At 37.7% G+C, this 16,892-nt stretch overlaps 1 protein-coding gene across 2 annotated transcripts in view; it reads left to right on the forward strand.

Moving 5' to 3' along the window:
* Positions 1 to 4,105: 4,105 nt before the first annotated feature.
* vtcn1 (V-set domain containing T cell activation inhibitor 1) overlaps positions 4,106 to 16,892 on the forward strand; it is a 37,141-nt gene continuing 24,354 nt past the window's right edge. The window contains exons 1-5 of one of the 2 annotated variants that reach the window (XM_055215746.2): positions 4,106 to 4,360; positions 4,488 to 4,552; positions 4,645 to 5,004; positions 5,107 to 5,364; positions 5,668 to 6,123. In XM_055215746.2, the coding sequence (XP_055071721.2) occupies positions 4,329 to 4,360; positions 4,488 to 4,552; positions 4,645 to 5,004; positions 5,107 to 5,364; positions 5,668 to 5,771 (819 nt within the window). In that variant the 5' untranslated portion in view covers positions 4,106 to 4,328 and the 3' untranslated portion in view covers positions 5,772 to 6,123. Of the gene's footprint in view, positions 4,361 to 4,487; positions 4,553 to 4,644; positions 5,005 to 5,106; positions 5,365 to 5,667; positions 6,124 to 16,892 lie in introns of those variants that run through there. The other variant, XM_073855081.1, reaches the window with a different exon arrangement.

Here is a 16,892-nt window from a genome sequence, read left to right on the forward strand (position 1 = left end):
GACTCTGTTGGTACTATTTTCCACGCAACAATTCCTTGGCATTTTGACTTACAGACACAACTACTAGCGTACAACACAATGCACGTCGCTTCTTTCTGCCTCTCGGTTGCACCCACAACCAGTTAGTGATGTCGCCGTGCAACCCGTCTATTAACCAAATGTTCTCTAAAGCACATATATGTTCATATTTGCTTCAAATATGTTTAATCACGGCCTCAGGCCATTCATAAATACCAGTTTGTTGACAGAATCCACCACATCAAATTTGCCAAACAAATGTGGATATCATTAAAATGTGTGTCACTTCTGAGTACTTGGACCTCAATACAACCTGAATGAAAGAAGTGGAGGTTTTTGCGTGTACTTTTTGCGTGTACTTAGTAATTACTAAATTGACATTTGTGAAAGGCCTTTTTCATTTACTGACTAAATAAACTGCACATTTTTATTTTTGGGTGAATTAACTTAGCTTGACTAACTTAGCTTAGCTTTTATATGGTTTAATCAAGTAGTTTAAACACACTGAAAAAAACATTTTAACCCCTTTAACCTCTTGTCGAGTTTACTTAATTGAGACATGTTAGTACAACACAATTTTTTTCATCACATGTAATCAGCTTACTTGATAAATTCGAATTAGGACTACATGAATAATTTGATTTAACAATAAGAGTGTTATTTTATGCATTTGTAATCAAGATGAGAACAGGAGGAAACTTGGTAATGTATAGTTTTCTGCTCTTTAAAGAGTTTCTGTTTTGTTGGTGTTTCTAAACGATTACCATTGTGCTGAAACTACATTTGCTTATAGAGAACAGGCTTACTGGAATCTGTCATAACATACTGTTGTTTTGATCAAAAGACATTACATTAGAAAAGTTAAGTACCAGAATCAAGAAGGCATTGAAGATGTTACTGCCATGATCTGATAGCTTGAGCATTGTTTACAAATTTAACTTTTAAATTTTCTTGCTCATGTTTGCTCTTGATATGTTAATTTCATGTTAAGACAACATGTTCAAAACTTCTGGGACCATACATAATTGAATCCAATGAGTTTTTAGAATGTGTGTCAGTGTAAGTTTCCAAGGTTCTCTGGTTACCCCCACAGTCCAAAGACATGCAGATTAGGAATTACTAATGTACATTGTTCAGGTGTGTGAATGTATTTGTGTACATGTATGTGTGTGCATGTGTTTGTATTTGTGAGTGCCCTGCAGAGGACAATCAAGTTTAGAGAATGCATGGATAATACATTACACCGCGTTCCAAATTATTATGCACATGCCATTTTTGTTTATTTTTGCAATACAGTCTGTAAGTTTATTGATTTTATTTTACCCTCAACACTTATATGACAGTGTGGATGTTATTCTATTTAAATGAAATAAATATGTTAAAAGATACTTTAATACTTTGAAGAATATGCAAAATACGCTGTTCCAAATTATTATGCAGAATGCACTTTAACCAAATTTATAATGGATTATAATGATCCAAAAACAGATCTCTGTCAAATGCTGCATGGCCACAAAACAAACATTGTCCAAAAAACAAACACAATGTAAAATAAATAATGTATTTACACAAGTTACATAATAATGAGCATATCTTTGACATGACTTTAACTCTCATTAAACTTATACAAGTATAGGTTTTATCTTTATTTCACTTGAAGACGCTATTGCATCCCTAAGTTGATGTTTTGAATAGTGCCCTCCACCTCACAGATCTTTCCTATAATGATGCACCACAGGCTCTCAAATAGGAATAAGGTCAGAGATGGTGGTCACACCTTGATTTCTTTCTTATTTTATGCCCATATTAATAAAGATAGTCAGTGTTGCTCAGTGGTGTAGTGCAGGGTATATGCAGGTATACGGAGTATACCCACCTCTTTAATTGATCGCAGGGGGTATACCCACTTCTACTATGGGCATACATTAAGAGTATACCCACTTCTCCAGACACCACTACACCACTGGTGTTGCTTTTTGCAGCATGGGATGGTGTAAATTTAAAAAAAAATAAAAAAGTAAATTTATTTCAGAAGACATGATTCCTTTTATATCCCATTGTAAAAAACATATTTTTAGGAAGTCTACATACCTTCTAGATGCCCTTTTAACCCCCTCAGGGACCCTAAAGGGACCTACCATCTTACTTCCCAATATTCCAGTCAAAATCATTACTCTGCCACCTCTCCCTAATGCAGTGCTTCTCAATTATTTTCTGTCACGCCCCCCCCCCCCCAGGAAGAAGTATACATTTTGCGCCCCCCCAACTCTCCGCCGTGACTGTAAATAGTATAATTTGTCTGTAAAATTACACATCTGCATTAACATTAAAGAAAACACAAAAAAAAGAAATATCGATCAACTAACAACAAAGAATAACTTTATTAACATTGTTTTTTAGTCTGTAACGAACATTGTTTTTTTAGTCTGTAACGGAAAAGATTTAAAATGCATAAATTTGCCTGAAAAAAAAATCTATCCTTATTTAAAGTATAATATTTTTTGACCATTTGATACTGAATAATTTAATTAAATATAATCAATAAATAATAATAAAAAACTCAAGCGGCTTATCAGCGTGATTGGGGTGTAATGTCTTTAAGTGACGGTGAAAAAAAACACTTTCTGAAAAAGTATTTTCCCCGGGGTCTCGCGCGCCCCCCCCTGGTGTCGCTTCTAGCCCCCCCTGGGGGTCCCGCCCCACTATTTGAGAAGCACTGCCCTAATGTTACAGTCTTGTTTGAATATAGTGGCTATTCACCAACGATCCAGAATGACATTTATCCACATTATTCAGTGTATTATGGCATGTCAGTGAATAAAACTGTGTGAAAATAGTCTTGTATTCTGAGCTCACAGCAAATGTTTAATTTTTGAAAGTTTTGGTTTGGAGAGGGGTAGACATGTATGCACTAAAGTATCCGGTATTAAAGGGGTTCTTGGGATTCCAGAGACACCAGCAGGTTTAAATACATGTTTGCTTCTTAACTGTGGCTTTTTATTGATGCCTTTTCCTAATATTTTCCTTAAAAAATTAAAAAGCCTTTATATAGTCAAATCTTTCTGTACTGTTAACTCATAAATCTTAAAATTAGGGATGCACCGATAGGATTTTTTGTGCCGATACCGATTTCGATTTAAACAGACAACTTCTGGCCGATACCGATGCCGATACTGATATTAAACACTTGTATACAATACTATACAGTTGGTCTATTAGCTAGTTTATTTCTGCATCAAATTATTTTTACTGAACATGGATTGGATCTAATTAACATTCAACTGACCAACATAATAAGAGAGGCACAAATTAAGCTAAAACAAATATAATAAGACAGCATGACAACCTTCAAAGGTGGTTTTTGCTATTCAGCATTTATTTTATTAACAACATCAACTCATTTTTTACATATAATGGATTTCTTTATGCAGTTAATTAATAAACAATCGGTATCGGCCTTTCGTGCTATTGCCGATATGCCGATGGTTTCAAATTCATCTAAAATCGGCCGATAAATACATCGGTGCATCACTACTTAAAATAGTTCAATAATTTCTCTTTAGATCCAGCCAAATATAAATTGTTATAAGAAGTAATTTGCTTTTTTAAGATAAAAGCACACTTTTTGTCTTTAGAAAGATCTTTTTTTCATACCCATATTGTAGGAGAACTACAACTTGCTTAATAATTTGGAACAGCATATTTTTCATATTTTTCAAAGTATTAAGGTATCTTTTAACATTTTAATTTCATTTAAATATAATAACATCCACATTGTCATATAACTGTTGAGGGTAAAATCTAATTACTAAACTTTATGAAAAAAATGGCATGTGCATAATAATTTGGAACGCAGTGTATAATTTAAAAAAGATGCCCCCGACATCTTAAATTCTCATCACAGCTTTTTATGGGTTTAGACACGTGCAAACTTGTGTTTGAGTAATGTCTCTATCAATGAAGCAGAACAAAGATCGGGTTACGACTTTTTTGTAAAAAATTTTAAATTGCATTGACAAAACCTTATTGTCACTCCTATTAATGACTCAAACTGTCTTAGTTAACAGTCCAGCATCATGTTAAAGAAAACACCAGGCCCTAAAAGACTTAAAATGTTGTGTAAATGTATGTTATCAGGACACACCTCTCAGGGGCAATATTGACCGAGGGAGGAGATGCTGCATTTAGTAGTGTAAAGTTTAAAGTCTCAGGGGATTTAAATATGTGCTTCTAGCCAAACTTATTGATTTATCGCTGTCTACAGAGATGCAGAACACAGTGGCTGGTTGTTAAAACAGAAACAGACTGGAATGGCTTCATTTGGACAAATAATTTTTGGGACGTAAGGCAACATGGAGCTTTTTAATGATAATTCTACACATAACACAGTTTGGTTGATAAATTATTACAGTATTATAACATGTGTTGCTCCTCAAATATTGTGTATTTGCTTTATCCTTATTTTGCAGAATGGTTGTTCTCATCATTGTATTCGCTGGTCTCATCATTTTAATTTTGACTCTTGGATTTTCAGGTTAGTAAAATATTCTAATAAAAGTGATTACAGTATTTGCGATTACAAAATTCCTGTTGTGTGATATACTAAATGTATGTGTTTTTTTATAGTCCCACAAGGTACAGTTGAGACCGGCAGCCCCTCTATTGTGGGAAATCTTGGACAGGACGAGGTCATTGATTGTACGTTTAATACCAAGAGCAACAGTGGGTTGACTGAAGATGTATCAATCTCTTGGTTAAAAGATGGTCTTAGTGGGGTGGTATATGAATATAAGAATAAAGCAGCCCAACTTCAAATGCAGAATACACAGTTTAAAGAAAGAGCACAACTGTTCCCAGATGTTATTTCTACAGGCAATGCTTCTCTACTCCTGAGAAGTGTGAAATTGGAAGATGATGGTGTGTATCGCTGTAGTGTCAGTGCGGGAAAACTCTCAGGGACTACAAGCATTAATCTTAGAGTGGCTGGTAAGGAGACAATCTTATTTATTTATTTTAAAATAAAATACACATAAATGAAACATAACTAGTTGACAGCCACAGACACTTCTGTGTGCATTTTTTTTTTAGCTTTTACAGCCCCCACCTTTATCCAACAGACAAATACTTTGCTAACTGCGGAGGCCCAGAGATGGTTTCCCCAACCGGAGGTTACCTGGTTAAGTCAGAGTGGAGAACTTTTAAACAGCAGCAGCCAATTCAGCAACAATTCGGCTGGAATCACACAAGTTGTCAGTGTCCTGGAGTTCCCGGTAAAAGTCGATGAAACTTACACCTGCCTTATACAAAACAGCCTTGTGAAAGCTGTCTCAGAGGCAACTGTAACAGGTAAATCTTTATTATTGACTGAGAATTGTTGATACTAATTTTTATGGTGTGGAAGGACTCACCCACAGTCATAACATTTACTCAGAGCTAAGCATTGCATGTCAAAAAAACAACATTCCTTCACAACAAGGACACAATTAAAAACAAACATTAATGCATTAGGATCAAATACTTGTTATTGTTGTTGCTCTGTTTTTGTTTATATACTTATATCTATTCATTTTAATAAATACGTATCTATCTGAAGTATAGTCTAAAGCAGTATGTGTCATTTTAATTTATGTTTTTGTGTTCACTTTTTAGGCAATGAAGTGACGGGAAAGACATACTTCATTTTTAATGCTGCATCAACAATATTATCCTCACAACCCTTGTTTATAGTTATACTTCATTTCTTTCTCAAGTAGACTCCGGTGTCTGGTTGTTAGTAAGGTCAACAAATTATTTCTCTGTTGTGTACACATTCATCTATTCTGTTATCCAAATGTCATCTATTTATTGTAATATTATAATTAATAGAAGTGCTATTATTTATTCAAAACTGTAAATACTTCATACAAGTTGAAAAACTTTTTGTTAATATATTTAACACAAATGTAGCTTTTTACATTATGTGATCATAAAGATGCACAAGCATAAACCATCACTATGTGATACAGTACAATAATAAAAATATCTTTGACTTTATCACTGTACACTACTTCAGAGGATATTTGACTTTTAATGTTGTGTTCATTTAACAATGCAAATATAGTTTTATTAATTCACAAGATGCGTTTCTTTAAATTATTCTCTATTTTTCCAATTACTGTTTAAATTAAATATTTTACTATAAGTATTTATTGTATGTATGCATTTAATGGTGAGTTGTGAGTCATTTAAGGTCAAAGGTTGAATTTAATTATTTGTAGGCCCGCAGTTTGTACAATTTGTTGTGTTATGCTATATACAGTAGGCAGTGCTTTAAGTGGCCCAAAAGAGGTGCCGGTACTATATATATATATATATATATATATATATATATATAATCTTTTTTTTTTTTTGCTGACTCGACTCCTATATTGAAGGGGTTTTATATTCAGCAGTCAACAGACGACCTTGTAAAAAATAATAAATCCTTTTATAAGTTTCTGGATTTGCTTGAGCTAGAAATAGCCACTGAACATAAATAAAATGTGCAAAAGGATTTTGAAAAAATACCATTGGAAAGGAAAGAGCTACTGTAGAGCTTTTGAACATAAATAAAATGTGCAAAAGGATTTTGAAAAAATATACCATTAGAAAGAGCTACTGTAGAGCTTTTGAACATAAATAAAATGTGCAAAAGGTAGATATGTGAGTAACATTTTCAGCATGGTTAAATGCTAAAACTAGTTGTTCAGATAGAAAGAGCTTAACATTTTTTTTTTAAATGACACCAAGACCATGTCTATGGGTTCAAGAATAACAAAATACTGGCCATTTTAAACTCGAAAGTCATTTATTTTGTCCCATTGTTTTCCATTTTGCGGGTGGTAAAACTACTGTGTAGGTGGTTCAAATTCATTTAAATTTCGCTCACTTGTAGTTTAGCAATTAAACTAAATGTCTATTACAATTTCAAGAATGTTTTCTGCACATCGCCTGAGGAAATCCGAAGTTGCGTCGAGGGGAACCAAACTGACAGCCGCGACAGCGGAGATTATCACGTACCTAACGTTACAAGGCTTGCGTCTGACCTGCAGCTATCATTCTGGCTTGGTGGGATGTCAGCCAGCGAGTCCCCTGATTCTGACCGTGTTCTTTTACTACTCAGAGTCTAAAACAAGGAGGGCATATTAAGTGTTCATTGTATTTTCATTTTAACCGAGCAGCTATGGTTGCGCGCTTCACACACCTCTCCAGAGCACGTTGACACTGCTGACCGTCCGACGCATGCGCTTTTAACTTGTAAACGCAAGGGTGTATGGGTAATGTAGTCTCTGCTCTCGGTGGGACGAATTAGGAAGCGTACATTAAGGGCGCCCTGAAAAGCCGCAGCGCAGCAAAGGATTCAATTAAACCTCTGATTTTTAAACAGATGTGCAAATGAGCGTTCCGGTACGCTAAAAGCACGTTCTGGGCGCACGGAGAGGTGGTGGTACGCTCAAGAGCTATTTTTAGAAGTGGCGGTACTGAGTACCGGGGCGTTCCGGCCCACTTAAAGCACTGACAGTAGGTTAAAAGAAATGTCTTGGCAACTGAGGAAAAAAATTACATAAATGAAGGTAAAGCAAAAATGAAATAAATGTTTCTATTAGTAGCTAAATAAATCAATCGTTGAAAATATACAAAAATATATATTCATTTTAAGTACGAAAATTAATATAACTCTAAATGTGTTTGGCTGACGAATGTAAGTCATATGCACCATTATATTAGAGTGAGTAAATTATGGTGTAATTTTCATTTTTCGGAAAGCTATTTCTATAATATTATTGTTTGAGCTCGTGTCTTAATCTATTTTTACAGTCTATGGTCTTAATCTGTCGAGACAGCAGATGGCGACACTCGTGTTTTTCAATGCTGTCAAGGCGTGGGTTCATCTTTAAACTACTCGAGTAGGTCAGATTTCAAACCACGCCCCCAAACGTGTACGCGTATTTTGATTGGTCGGTGAGGCACATTCTCAAATAGCATGAACAAAAAGTTAACAAACTTTTAACTGTAGAGTTGATATTTATTCGTAAATAACAACAAAATCGTGCATGCACGGTTTAACAAAATAATATCAAGTCAGCGGTTTTCTAACAGGACGTTAGTGTTGTTTTTTTTTGCTTAGTAAATTGCAAGTTGTGAACATTTGCGTGTCGAGTCGGATGCGAGTTGGAGTAACATTTTCAGGGGGGAAAATACAATGTCACTTGATAAAAAACACTCGATTTATGAAGACAAGCACAAAGACGAGTTAAAAAAATATAAAAAGCAGCATAACTAATGGAGACGGTAGGCAGAAATCGAGAGCAGTCTGTCGGGTGTGTGATCGGATGTATCGCGACCCTAAATACAGAAGCCACACACAAAACCTTGTGAACTTTAACTTAATTGTTGTTTGGAAAACCAGATGATTAGCAAACTAAATAAAGGTGAAACAGTCAATTTACCACTTGATTCGTTTAACCCCAGTCAGAGCTGCCTCAGAATGTTAACACGTCATTTTTCCGAGTACTTTTATCTGAGTCATCTTAACAGTTGCCATTTTATACAAATAAATTCAATATAAATGCCTTTTTAATAGAATTTGATTTTATTTACAAATAATTAAAACAAACTGCATGTTTGTCTTTTTGTCTTGGCTTAAAGTCACTATAGACGGTTTCATCGGACGCACGTGACACACGTCTGGATCCGAACCGATAACACATTACACCGCGTTCCAAATTATTATGCACATGCCATTTTTGTTTATTTTTCCAATACAGCAAGTAAGTTTACACATTTTATTTTACCCTCAACACTTATATGACAGTGTGGATGTTATTCTATTTAAATGAAATAAATATGTCAAAAAATACTTTAATACTTTGAAGAATATGCAAAATACGCTGTTCCAAATTATTATGTAGAATGCACTTCACCAAATTTATATTGATATAATGATCCAAAAACAGATCTCTGTCAAATGCTGCATGGCCACAAAACAAATATTGTCCAAAAAACAAACACAATGTAAAATAAATAATGTATTTACACAAGTTACATAATAATGAGCATATCTTTGACATGACTTTAACTCTCATTAAACTTATACAAGTATAGGTTTTATCTTTATTTCACTTGAAGACGCTATTGCATCCCTAAGTTGATGTTTTGAATAGTGCCCTTCACCTCACAGATCTTTCCTATAATGATGCACCACAGGCTCTCAAATAGGAATAAGGTCAGAGATGGTGGTCACACCTTGATTTCTTTCTTATTTTATGCCCATATTAATTAAGATAGTCAGTGTTGCTCAGTGGTGTAGTGCAGGGTATACGCAGGTATACGGAGTATACCCACCTCTTTATTTGATAGCAGGGGGTATACCCACTTCTACTGGGGGCTTAAAGGGAAATTCCGCCTTGAAATGATCCTAGGGTTAATAACAAACGTGTACCGAGTTCGACCGTTCACTGGAGTTTGTTTTCATGCTAGTCTAACGTGACCAGTGTTATTGCTAAACGCAAATTAGCATGTTATGGTAGCCTTCGGGGCATCAGTGCATTAAAAACGAAATCGCTATGTCTATACTACTAATAATGCTCAAAATAACCCCACACTTACACTGTAGCACAATGAGGGTCTCTATATGTAAACCGAAGCATTGAGAACTTTGCAAGTGTACAGGCAGTTTATTAAAAAGAAACATTTACCGTTCACGTCTGGATCACATATCCATGCGGGCGCCATCTTGGGAAAACTGAACTCTCGCGTGAAAGCACAACACCTGTTCAGGGCAACAACGTTTCACGCGAGAGTTTAGTTTTCCCAAGATGGCGCCCGCATGGATATGTGATCCAGACGTGAACGGTAAATGTTTCTTTTTAATAAACTGCCTGTACACTTGCAAAGTTCTCAATGCTTCGGTTTACATATAGAGACCCTCATTGTGCTACAGTGTAAGTGTGGGGTTATTTTGAGCATTATTAGTAGTATAGACATAGCGATTTCGTTTTTAATGCACTGATGCCCCGAAGGCTACCATAACATGCTAATTTGCGTTTAGCAATAACACTGGTCACGTTAGACTAGCATGAAAACAAACTCCAGTGAACGGTCGAACTCGGTACACGTTTGTTATTAACCCTAGGATCATTTCAAGGCGGAATTTCCCTTTAAGAGTATACCCACTTCTCCAGACACCACTACACCACTGGTGTTGCTTTTTGCAGCATGGGATGGTGTAAATTAAAAAAAAAAATTAAAAAGTAAATTTATTTCAGAAGACATGATTCCTTTTATATCCCATTGTAAAAAACATATTTTTATGAAGTCTACATACCTTCTAGATGCCCTTTTAACCCCCTCAGGGACCCTAAAGGGACCTACCATCTCACTTCCCAATATTCCAGTCAAAATCATTACTCTGCCACCTCTCCCTAATGCAGTGCTTCTCAATTATTTTCTGTCACGCCCCCCCCCCCCCCCCTAGGAAGAAGTAAACATTTCGCCCCCCCAACTCTCCGCCGTGACGGTAAATAGTATAATTTGTCTGTAAAATTACACATCTGCAAAACATTGTATCCTTATTAACATTAAAGAAAACACAAAAAAAGAAATATCGATCAACTAACAACAAAGAATAACTTTATTAACATTGTTTTTTAGTCTGTAACGAACATTGTTTTTTAGTCTGTAACGGAAAAGACTTCAAATGCATAAATTTGCCTGAAAAAAAATCTATCCTTATTTAAAGTATAATATTTTTTGACCATTTGATACTGAAAAATTTAATTAAATATAATCAATAAATAATAATAAAAACTCAAGCGGCTTATCAGCGTGATTGGGGTGTAATGTCTTTAAGTGACAGTGAAAAAAAACACTTTCTGAAAAAGTATTTTCCCCGGGGTCTCTCGCGCGCCCCCCCTGGTGTCGCTTCTAGCCCCCCCTGGGGGTCCCGCCCCACTATTTGAGAAGCACTGCCCTAATGTTACAGTCTTGTTTGAATATAGTGGCTATCCACTAACAATCCAGAATGGCATTTATCCACATTATTATGTTGGCTTGACAAAGCCAACATACTGTTCTTCGATCTAAGCTTATTATTAGTGGTGCTTGCATTTATGCAAAGCATCACTATTACTATTGCTCAGGGATAGTATTAGTGGTGCTTGCATTTATGCAAGGCATCACTATTACTATTGCTCAGGGATATTATTATGTTGGCTTTGACAAAGCCAACATACTGATATTGTATTTAAACTTATTATTAGTGGTGCTTGCATTTATGCAAGGCATCACTATTACTATTCCTCAGGGATATTATTATGTTGGCTTTGAAAAAGCCAACATACTGATATTGTATTTAAACTTATTATTATTATTATTCTTCTTAGCACCCCAAAATTTCTGACACTAACTCGTCCTAGAGCTTTCAAGCTACATGCACCAAATTTTCCACGGACCTTAAGACTGGTCTGACTTAGTGTGCTATATCTTTTCTAACTGATGGGACCTTCCGAATTCCTAAACGGGGGGCTCAAACACCCCAAAACTCCCATTTACTTAACATGGAGACAAACTTTGACGGGTCCTAGCTGCGAGTGAGAAACTTGTAGAAACTTGTGGCTTACCACATTTAAGGAGGCTGACAGGCTGTATAAGAACATACATTAAAATGGGGTGTAAGCTGTACCCCTGGGGTGTAAGAGGCCCCCAAAATTTCCCATTGACTTATAATGGGGCAGGAAACATGCCCATATAAGGGAATAAAAGCGTCCCAGATGCAATATCTTCACTTTAGAGTGTCGTAGAGACATGGGGGTGGGCTCATCTTACTCAGTCATCCAATCAGTCTCTTAGGATCACCCCAGAGCTATTAAGCCACGCCCCTAGCAACAATTTTGGGTACCCTAGCAACATCTCCCATAGACTACCATTATAAAAAGCCCAGATGGATATCTTTACACCAGAGTGTCATAGAGACATAAGGGTGGGCTCATTTTACTCAGGCATCCAATCAGTCTTAATAGGATTCTTATTAAGGCATTAGGCCACGCCCCTAGCAACCAAATATGAGCACCCTAGCAACATAATAAACAAAGCCTTATATCTCTGGGTCTGAACATCATAGAGACATGGGGGTTGGGTCTTTGGGTCATGTTAGCTTCATGCTAGCGTCATGCTAAGTCATACTAGCCTCATGCTAGTTTCATGCTAGCTTTATGCTAATTTCATAATAAATCATGCTAACTTCATGTTAAATCTTGTTAGCTTCATGCTAACCTCATGTTTACTTCATACTAATCATGCTAGCCTCATGGTAGCTTCATGCTAATCATGCTAGCATCATGCTAATCATGCTAGCTTCATGTTAAATCATGGTAGCTTCACGCTAATCATGCTAACCTCATGTTTACTTCATGATAATCATGCTAGCCTCATGCTAGCTTCATGCTAATCATGCTAACATCATGGTAGCTTCATGCTAATCATGCTAGAATCATGCTAACTTCATGCTAATCATGCTAGAATCATGCTAGCTTCATGCTAATCATGCTAGAATCATGCTAACTTCATGCTAATCATGTTAGCATCATGCTAGCTTCATGCTAATCATGCTAGCATCATGTTAGCTTCATGCTAATCATGCTAACATCATGCTAGCTTCATGCTAATCATGCTAGCATCATGTTAGCATCATGCTAACTTCATGCTAATCATGCTAGAATCATGCTAACTTCATGCTAATCATGCTAGCTTCATGCTAGCCTCATGCTAATCATGTTAGCATCATGCTAGCTTCATGCTAATCATGTTAGCATCATGCTAGCTTCATGCTAATCATGCTAGCTTCATGCTAGCTTCATGCTAATCATGCTAGCATCGTGCTAGCTTCATGCTAATCATGCTAGCATCGTGCTAGCTTCATGCTAATCATGCTAACATCGTGCTAGCTTCATGTTAATCATGCTAGTATTGTGCTAGCTTCATGCTAATCATGCTAGCATCGTGCTAGCTTCATGCTAATCATGTTAGCTTCGTGCTAGCTTCATGCTAATATCATGCTAGCTTCATGCTAATCATGCTAGCATCATGCTATCTTCATGCTAATCATGCTAGCATCATGCTAGCTTCATGCTAATCATGCTAGCATCATGCTAGCTTCATGCTAATCATGCTAGCATCATGCTAGCTTCATGCTAATCATGCTAGCATCATGCTAGTTTCATGCTAATCATGCTAGCATCATGCTAGCTTCATGCTAATCATGCTAACATCATGCTAGCTTCATGCTAATCATGCTAAGATCATGCTAATCATGCTTACATCATGCTAGCTTCACGCTAATCATGCTAGCATCATGATAGCTCCATGCTTATCATGTTAACATCATGCTAAATCATGCTACCTTCATACTTAAACATACTAACAGCCAGCCTACTAAACTAAACTTCTGTCAAACTGTTTTAAACGTTCAGGCTACGCTTTTTCAAGCCAACATAAAGTTTGTCTTCAAACTTTAATATCTAGTTATTATTTTTATATCTTTATTCTTATGTCGCACAAATTTCGGCGCGTAACTCGTCCCACACGGTTTGTCGTAGACCCATAAAAGAGGGCCCAAATTGACCGGTTTATTGAGGAATGGTGTGCTATATCTTTTTTAAGGGATCGGGTGCAGGATTTTCGAAAGGGGGGCGAAAAACCACCCGAAAAATCCCATTGACTTAACATTGCGCCCAACTTTGACCAGTCATAGCTCCACTCGAGGATTTTGTAGAAACACGTGGGTTACAACATTTGAAGAGGGTGGTAGACTCTGTAAGAACATACATCACAATGGGGTGTAAGTTGTACCCCTGGGGTGTAAGAGGCACCCGAAATTGCCCATTGACTTATAATGGGGCAGGAAACATGCCCATATAAGGGAATAAAACAGTTCCAGATGGGATATCTTTGCTTTACAGTGTCGTAGAGATAAGTGGGTGGGCTCATTTCACTCGGGCATCCAATCAGTCTCTCAGGATCATCCCAGAGCTATTAAGCCACGCCCCTAGCAACAATTTTGGGCACCCTAGCAACATCTCCCATTGACTGCCATTATAAAATGCCCAGATGGATATCTTTGCATCACACTGTCATAGAGATATGGGGGTGGGCTCATTTTACTCAGGCATCCAATCAGTCTCTCAAGATCCTTACATAGGTATTAAGCCACGCCCCTAGCAACCAATTATGAGCCCCCTAGCAACATAAAATTCAAACAGTTATATCTCCGCATCAGAAGATCGTAGAGACACGGGGGTTGGACCGTTTGACTCATGACTCGGCGTGTAATCATTATGGGATGCCATTTTTTTCCCTAGCAACCAAATACAGTACCCTAGCAACAGAGTAAACAAAGCCTTATATCTCCGCATCAGAACATCGTAGAGACACGGGGGTTGGACCATTTGACTAGTGACTCAGAGTGTAATCATTATGGGATGCCAATTTTTTCCCTAGCAACCAAATACAGTACCCTAGCAACAGAGTAAACAAAGCCTTATATCTCCGCATCAGAACATCGTAGAGACACGGGGGTTGGACCGTTTGACTCGTGACTCGGAGTGTAATCATTATGGGATGCCAATTTTTTCCCTAGCAACCAAATACAGTACCCTAGCAACAGAGTAAACAAAGGCTTATATCTCCGCACCAGAACATCGTAGAGACACGGGGGTTGGACCGTTTGACTCGTGACTCAGAGTGTAATCATTATGGGATGCCATTTTTTTCCCTAGCAACCAAATACAGTACCCTAGCAACAGAGTAAACAAAGGCTTATATCTCCGCACCAGAACATCGTAGAGACACGGGGGTTGGACCGTTTGACTCGTGACTTGGCGTGTAATCATTATGGGATGCAAATTTTTTCCCTAGCAACCAAATACAGTACCCTAGCAACAGAGTAAACAAAGCCTTATATCTCCGCATCAGAACATCGTAGAGACACGGGGGTTGGACCGTTTGACTCGTGACTCGGAGTGTAATCATTATGGGATGCCATTTTTTTCCCTAGCAACCAAATACAGTACCCTAGCAACAGAGTAAACAAAGGCTTATATCTCCGCACCAGAACATCGTAGAGACACGGGGGTTGGACCGTTTGACTCGTGACTTGGCGTGTAATCATTATGGGATGCCAATTTTTTCCCTAGCAACCAAATACAGTACCCTAGCAACAGAGTAAACAAAGCCTTATATCTCCGCATCAGAACATCGTAGAGACACGGGGGTTGGGCCGTTTGACTCGTGACTCAGAGTGTAATCATTATGGGATGCCAATTTTTTACCATAGCAACCAAATACAGTACCCAAGCACCAGAGTAAACAAACCCTTATATCTCCGCATCAGAACATCGTAGAGACATGGGGGTTGGACCTTTTGACTCGTGACTCAGAGTGTAATCATTATGGGATGCCAATTTTTTCCCTAGCAACCAAATACAGTACCCTAGAAACAGAGTAAACAAAGCCTTATATCTCTGCATCAGAACATCGTAGAGACACGGGGGTTGGACCGTTTGACTCGTGAATCAGAGTGTAATCACTATTGGATGTCAAATTTTTCCCTAGCAACCAAATACAGTACCCTAGCAACCAAATAAACAAAGCCTTATATCTCCCCATCAGAACATCGTAGAGACATGGGGGTTGGACCATTAGACTTGTGACTCGGAGTGTAATCACTAGTGGATGGCAATTTTCTCCCTAGCAACCAAATACACTACCCTAGCAACTGAATAAACAAAGCTTTATATCTCAGCATCAGAACATCGTAGAGACATGGGGGTTGGACCGTTTGACTCGTGACCCAGAGTGTAATCACTTTTGGATGTCAAATTTTCCATAGCAACCAAATACAGCACCCTAGCAACCGAATAAACAAAGCCTTATATCTGGTCATCAGAACATCGTAGAGACACGGGGTTTGGATCGTTTTACTCGTGACTGGAAGTATAATCATATACTGTCCCCCGAAATTTGCCACGGCAAGCACCACTTCACATTTTCTTCAGGAAATGTACCTATCTAGTTATTATTCTTCTTCTGAGACTAAAATTTCTGCGGCTAACTCGTCCGACAGCTTTCAAGCTACATCCACGAAATTTTCCACGGACATTCTAACTGGTCTGAAGAAGTGTGCTATATCTTTTTGACGGGATCCGACTTACAGAATTCCTAAAACGGGACATAAAACTTCCGAAAAGTTCCATATACTTAACATCGCAACAAACTTTGACGGGTCATAGCTGCGAGCGAGAAATTTGTAGAAACGTGTGGGTCACCATAATTTGAAGAAGCTGGCAGGCACTGTAAGAACATACCTCACAATGGGGTGTAAGTTGTACCCCTGGGGTGTAAGAGGCCCCCAAAATTCCCCATTGACTTATAATGGGGCAGGAAACATGCCCATATAAGGGAATAAAAACGTTCCAGATGGAATATATTCGCTTTACAGTGTCATAGAGACATGGGGGTGGGCTCATTTTACTCAGGCATCCAATCAGTCTCTCAGGATCGTCCCATAGCTATTAAGCCACGCCCATAGCAACCATTTTTGGGCACCCTAGCAACATCTTCCATAGACTGCCATTATAAAATACCCAGATGAATATCTTTGCAGCACAGTGTCACAGAGACATGGGGGTAGGCTCATTTTACTAAGGCATCCAATCAGTCTCTAAGGATTCTTATTGAGGTATTAAGCCACGCCCCTAGTAACCAAATATGAGCACCCTAGCAACATTATAAACAAAGCCTTATATCTCTGGATCCGAACATCATAGAGACAGTGGGGTTGGGTCTTTTGGTCATGTTAG

Source organism: Misgurnus anguillicaudatus, chromosome 17 (genome assembly GCF_027580225.2).
Source record: "Misgurnus anguillicaudatus chromosome 17, ASM2758022v2, whole genome shotgun sequence".
NCBI classification, from domain to species: Eukaryota; Metazoa; Chordata; class Actinopteri; order Cypriniformes; family Cobitidae; genus Misgurnus; species Misgurnus anguillicaudatus.